Source organism: Miscanthus floridulus, chromosome 5, assembly GCF_019320115.1.
Source record: "Miscanthus floridulus cultivar M001 chromosome 5, ASM1932011v1, whole genome shotgun sequence".
NCBI lineage: Eukaryota > Viridiplantae > Streptophyta > Magnoliopsida > Poales > Poaceae > Miscanthus > Miscanthus floridulus.
This window is the reverse complement of record NC_089584.1, coordinates 146,693,781-146,699,760: the sequence shown is the minus strand read 5'-3', so window position 1 is coordinate 146,699,760 and position 5,980 is coordinate 146,693,781. Positions and strand designations below refer to the sequence as shown.

Here is a 5,980-nt window from a genome sequence, read left to right as displayed (position 1 = left end):
AGCACTGCGAGAAAACTCGGGAAAAAGACGACACAGCACAAGAAAAGAAAGTGCATACCTAGGCAATCCTGGGTAGGTTGTCAGCCACGATGGACAGCGTTGTCCACAGCGACCGCTCCACCAGCTGGCGAAATTGCTCGAGGGAGCCCTAGTGCCCCCCCTCGTCCGCATCCTCGAGGGCAAACAGAGGCTCCCCCTTAGGGTCGTCCTAGCTCCACCACAAGACACGTGGGCTATCCCACCCGTGGGGCTTGGGTCGTACCTGAACGAGGGCCAAGCTCCCCTCGCTAGAAGTCAGAGCTGGCTGCTCCATGGTGCTAGCCACCTCGGCATCCGCCACCTCCTTCCCCCGGGAAGTATCGTCGGAGGAGATTGAATGAACCTCCACCTCCTGGGCGCTCTCCTGCGACGGTGGTGGGTCTTGGATCGGGGGCGGTACCAAAGCTTGCCCCGCCTCCGTCTCCGCATCCTAGGCCACCAGCTCCGCCGCGCCCAAGCCAGCCTCGGTGGTCCCAGGAGCTCCAGCCTCCGTCACCTCAGCCTCGGTGGTCCTGGGAGCCCCGGCGTCCACCACCTCGACTTCAGAAGCCCTAGAAGCCTCAGCCTCCGCCACCTTAGCCTCGGAGGTCCTAGGGGCCTCGGCCTCACCCTCGGTGGCCTCAACGATTGAAGGCGCCTTGGCTTCACCAGACTCGAGGGCCTCGGCCTCATGGGGCATAGGCGCCTCCTCCCTTGCCTGCTTCATGGCCGCCTTGGTAGCCTCTCCTTGGGCGACTGGCTCCTTCAGGTCGGCCCTGGCCGACGCCACGCCACGCTGCATGGTGGCCTGCGCGTCCACCACCCATCGAGCGGTGGAGCTGGTGCTCACCTTGAGCGCCTTAAGTGGTGCCAGGGCGGGCGCTTCCACCTGACGCTTTCGGCTGAAGACAAAACACTCATGAGGTCAGCATACGACCAAAGAATGAGTGGGAGAAGCTGCAAACTCCACTAACAAAACACTTACCTCAAATGGGGAAGCAATAGCTTCCGCACCACGTCCCTTGTCCTCGGCAATGGCGGTGGCAGCGGCAGTGGCACGACCCCCGTGTCTACCGGTACCGGCTGGCCCTCGCCGGACTCCAACGCCCCCTTAGGCCTCTACGGGGGCGGTTGAGTCACCCCCGCCATCGCCCGCTCCACCCCCGCCATCGAGCCCATCGGGCTAATGACATGCTTCCCCGACGCCCGTGTCTCGGGCGTGTCGGCCTCGGCCTCGGGGCGGGCAATCGCTAGCCCCGAGGCACCCTCTCCTCCTCCTCCTGGAGACGCTAGGTCACTCACCAACGCCTCGGGTGCCGTCTCCCTGACGTTAGGGAGGTGGTCCAGGGGACCCCATCCCGCCTCGCTCTTGTCATCATCGCTCAAAAAATCCATCGACGATGATGATGGAGACGGCTCCTCTAGGAGACCATCGTGCCTCTGTTGCTGGCGACGTTTCTCTAGCTTGTCGCGCTCGAGGCTCTTCCTCTTGCACCTTGCCTCCTCGGTGTCCTTCCGCTCCTTGTATGCCTCGGCGTGCGCCCTGTTCTCTGCTCGCCGCTCTGCGTCCTTAGGAATGGGCGGCGGGGAGGCTTGAACATCCCTCATCCCTTGTAGGAACAGCAAACACAAATAAGGGAACAGATTGAAAACATAAGGAGCAAGGAGGCCTTGGGGGCTGCAGCGACATGTGACTCACCAGAGAGATGTACCCCCGCGATGGGTGCATTGGGAATGGGGTCAGAAGACTGCTCCTATGCCGCCTCTCCACCGTCTCTCTCACCTGACATAGAATCTCATCATCAGAAAGGGTGACGGCGGACAACCGGATGCCATCGATCGGCTCACCCGGTGTCATCTCGAATAGGCATTGTCGCCGAGCCATCAATAGTAGCACCCTCCGGCGGTGGAAGGTCACCACGACCACAGCCACCGTAAGGCCATGGCTACGCAGCCTCTCCAACGCCCTCAGGAGCGGCTACAGCTTGGACTGATCAGCCAACGGGACGCCATACCTCCACCTCTCTGGCTAGCTCTCCACGACCCGCTCGGTATAGGGGGGCAGCCTGCCGTCATCATTGTGGAGGTAGAACCAGCTGTTGTACCAGCGGTGGTTGGATGACACGAGCTGGGCCAGGATGTAGAAGGGCTACTGGTCTTGGCGCACTTGGAGAGTGCAGCCGCTGGCCCTCAACGCCTTCCGCGTGCCCATCATGCCCGCTGGCTTGGTGGTGAGCCTCGCTCGAAAGAAGTGGAGCCACAGCTCCCAGTGGGGGGCAATGCCTAGGTACCCCTCGTAGACGGTGATGAAGATGGCTGCCAGTGTGATGGAGTTGGGGTTAAAGTTATGGAGCTCCACGCCGTAGTAATGTGGGAGCGCCCGCATGAACCGGTCCGTCGGCAAGCCGAGGCCACGCTCGTGGAAGGCCATGAAGCTCACGATGTAGCCATCACATGGCCTCGGCTCTGGCTCATTCCCTAGAGCAATCCACTATAGTCTGTTGGGGTCGGTGACCGGGCGGAGGAGACCAACGTCGACGAGCGACTACAGCGTCACCGTGGACACGTCGGACGAACCCCAAGGATCCGCCTGGAGGACAACAGCGCCGTCAGCCTTGGGTGCGGTGGAGAATGTGGCTATGGCGGTAAGGCGTGCTCTCACTGTCTCTCTCTCTCTCCTTTCCTCCCCCTTCTCCCTTTTTCTCCCCAGTGCTCTCTTCCTCTATTCTTAGTGTTGACACCGTTTTTTGCACGTGTCAAAATGATCGGAGTGGACTAATCGGCAAGGGGAAAGTTACTGTATACTTGATAGCCGATGAAAGCCAGCTTGTAAAGATGGTTGCCGATAGCTGGTGATGGTTGATGGAGAGGTTGATTTAGACTCGGGCGTTGCCGATGAGGTTGAAGGTGTCATTGTCGATGCCGATGAAGGGAGGCTTGAAGACTACTGCCGATGAAACAGGGAGTATGCCGATGAAGGAAGACTTGAGGACTACTGCCGATGAAACAAAGAGTATGCTGATGAAGGAAGACTTGAGGACTACTACCGATGAAACAGGGGGTATGCCGATGGGAAGGAGGACGGTGAGATTTCCATCGTAATTGAGGCGGACAGGGAAATAGATAGGAGTTGATTTCCTTTTCTATATTTGTTAGAGTATGATTCATGTAAGAGTCACATGTTTCCTTAGATATGGGCTTGGTGTCCTAGTTGTGTTTGGTTGTGTCTCTTTAGATCAGGGTATAAATATGGAGTGAGAGGCAATGTAATTAGACATATCAATCAATATCAAAACCAATTTTTACTCCCATTTGCATCTACTTACTTTTCGGTGACTTCGTCAATTTGCATTATTTTCTCTTTACGAGTTCTCATTGATTCAGCGAGCTACATCGCTTCAGTGCGACCTTCGGCGATCCTCGAGTTCCGCATGAGTACCTCTTGGCCGTGACTTCTGGGCGTATCGCTGTTGTCAGGACCAAAGTGCTCGTATCTTCATCCTTGTCGATTAACAGGTCAAATCGACTGGCATGCCTTGGATATCGATTTGGGTATTAGCCCTTTGTGTTTGCAGATCCACTTTTGCATCAACACATCTTTTGGCACGCCCGGTGGGACAAACCAATCCGATCAATATGTTCAATTCCGAGATCGATGCGGGGAACATTATCGCGGTATCAGAAGAAGATCTTAAGGAAGAGCAGAGGCAGGCTATGGAAAAGGCTGTAGAAGAATACAGGCAGCTTTGTCTGAAATCGTTTAGCCTGAATAAGAGTGGACAAGTCATCCAGAAGCAAGATTTGCCGTTGCCTCGGTAGGTTACCTTTGACTCCAATCCTAGTAAACTTTAAGAGATGGTTAATTCTGCAGTAAATCATGCTTTGATTAATCATTCCAATGTGTTGTCCAATACTGTTCATAATGCTGTGGTTCGAACTCTCAAAGAAGGACAAGCGTCACCGCATTATGTTGGGCCTGCCTATCACCAACCAGAGCCGGCATCTGTCAATACTCCATCGGCTCCCTCGGCCGTTGTGGGTACAGAAGTTACTTTTTCTCCAGTATCGGTAGGCTTACCTAATATTCAATCTACACCGATACGATCAGATCCGGTACTACTAGGAGGACGAATTCAGCTTAGTACAGATCTATCGGCATCAGCTATGTCAGGCCCTGTGTCTCAGAATAGCCAGATTCCTACTAATTGGTGGGGATATGGTATGCCTTCGGAGTTATCTGCTTTCAATCCTGGATTACCTCAAGTGTTTGACGCAGTAGGAAAAGCTCATATACCATCGGCTGTTTCGCCGATGGCCCAAGTGCCTCAATATGCCACAGCAACTACTGTGCAACCAACTCCAGGGGGTTTCCAGATGCCTTTGGTTCAAACGCCCAGTTCAAATCCATCGGCAAGCTTACTACCGATGCAGCAGAAAGCCCCTGTTATGAGCCAAACTGGGGTTCAGTTTATGCCTCAAGCTGGTTATAATTATCCAACAATGTCAGCAAATTACCAGCCATCGGTAAGTTTTGTACCGATGGGTTCTAATAATGGTTGGTCAGAACAGTTACCTATTCAACATACAGTTCAGCAAAATCAACAGATTGCAGGGATTCAACAGGGTTATATGCAAGCTGGTGTCCAGAATCAAGCATCGGTAGCACAGCCGATGAATCCTTTCCAACAGGTTAATGGACCATAAGTAACGGCGAATATGCCGATTGCTGGAGATCGTGGGCCACAAAGATATGTGGAGGGATATCAGCAGGCACTTCCTGTAGAAATTCAGCCAGTTCGTCATCAGGAGGCTGATGCTTTTTGGACCGATAGGATAGTAGAAATTATGAAGGATCAGTTTGGGATAAAGCCCAAGGTCAATACTTATTCTTATCGGACTCCATATCCTCCTGCATATGATTTAATTCCTCTCCCAAATCGGTACAAGGTACCAGATTTCACTAAATTCTCCGGGCAAGATGACACATCAACAATGAAATACGTTAATCGCTTCATTATTCAATGTGGAGAGGCAGCTAGCAGAGATGAATTAAGAGTTCGATTATTTTCATCATCTTTGTCTGGATCGGCATTTACATGGTTCATTTCATTACCACCAAATTCTATTATTACCTGGGCTGATCTAGAAAAACAATTTCATAAGTATTTCTTTGCTGGAATCCATGAAAAGAAGCTTACCGATTTAGTAAAATTGAGACAGCGCAATGATGAATCGGTAGAGAGCTTTGTGCAAAGACTACGAGATGTAAAAAATAAGTGCTACAGTCTGGTGCTGGATGATCGGCAGCTTGCCGATCTAGCTTTCCAAGGGTTATTGCCACATCTTAAAGACAGATATGCTTCTCAGGAGTTTGAAAGCCTCAGTCATCTTGTGCAAAGGATCTCTGATCAAGATACTAGGGTTTTTGAACCTAAAAAGAATTGGAGTAAAAAGGTATCATTTGTTGAAGAAGTAGGAGATTCTGATTCTGATGAAGAATCAGTTATCGGCTTAGCTGAGTGGGTTAAGAATAAAAAGCCGATATCTTGTCCCTTTGGTCAAAAAGAGCCAGAAAAGTTTACCTTTGATATCACCAAGGCCGACAAAATATTTGATCTTCTGCTTTAAGAGGGCCAAATTAAGCTGTCACCTAATCATGTGATCCCATCAGCAGAAGAGTTGAAGAAGATCTTGTACTACAAATGGCACAATGCAACTTCACACAGTACAAATGAGTGCAAGGTGTTCAGGCAACAGTTACAATCGGCTATTGAATCTGGGAGAATTAAGTTTGGTACTTCCAATGCCCAAAGACCGATGAAAATTGATCAACACCCTTTTCCAGCAAATACGTTGGAGGCCAAAGGGAAGACCAAGGTATTGACGTCCGAGGCTGCTGAGAAAAACGCATCAGTGGATCCCCAACATCGGATAACTACCGATGATGCAAAAAGTAAGGGTT

At 51.9% G+C, this 5,980-nt stretch overlaps 1 protein-coding gene across 1 annotated transcript; it reads right to left on the bottom strand.

The window, feature by feature from the left end:
* Positions 1–469: 469 nt before the first annotated feature.
* Positions 470–1,626, bottom strand: LOC136455574 (uncharacterized). Its single transcript, XM_066455541.1, has 2 exons — positions 1,321–1,626; positions 470–907 (listed from the first exon to the last, which is right to left on the bottom strand). Exons 1-2 carry the CDS (start codon positions 1,624–1,626, stop codon positions 470–472), a joined length of 744 nt encoding a protein of 247 aa, XP_066311638.1.
* Between the last annotated feature and the right edge of the window lie 4,354 nt (positions 1,627–5,980).

Coding starts and splice junctions, on each gene's coding strand:
- LOC136455574 (XM_066455541.1), bottom strand. CDS start 1,626: ATGAGGGATGTTCAAGCCTCCCCGCCGCCCATTCCTAAGGACGCAGAG. Junction 908..1,320: donor AGACGGCACCCGAGGCGTTG/GTGAGTGACCTA, acceptor CGAAAGCGTCAG/GTGGAAGCGCCCGCCCTGGC.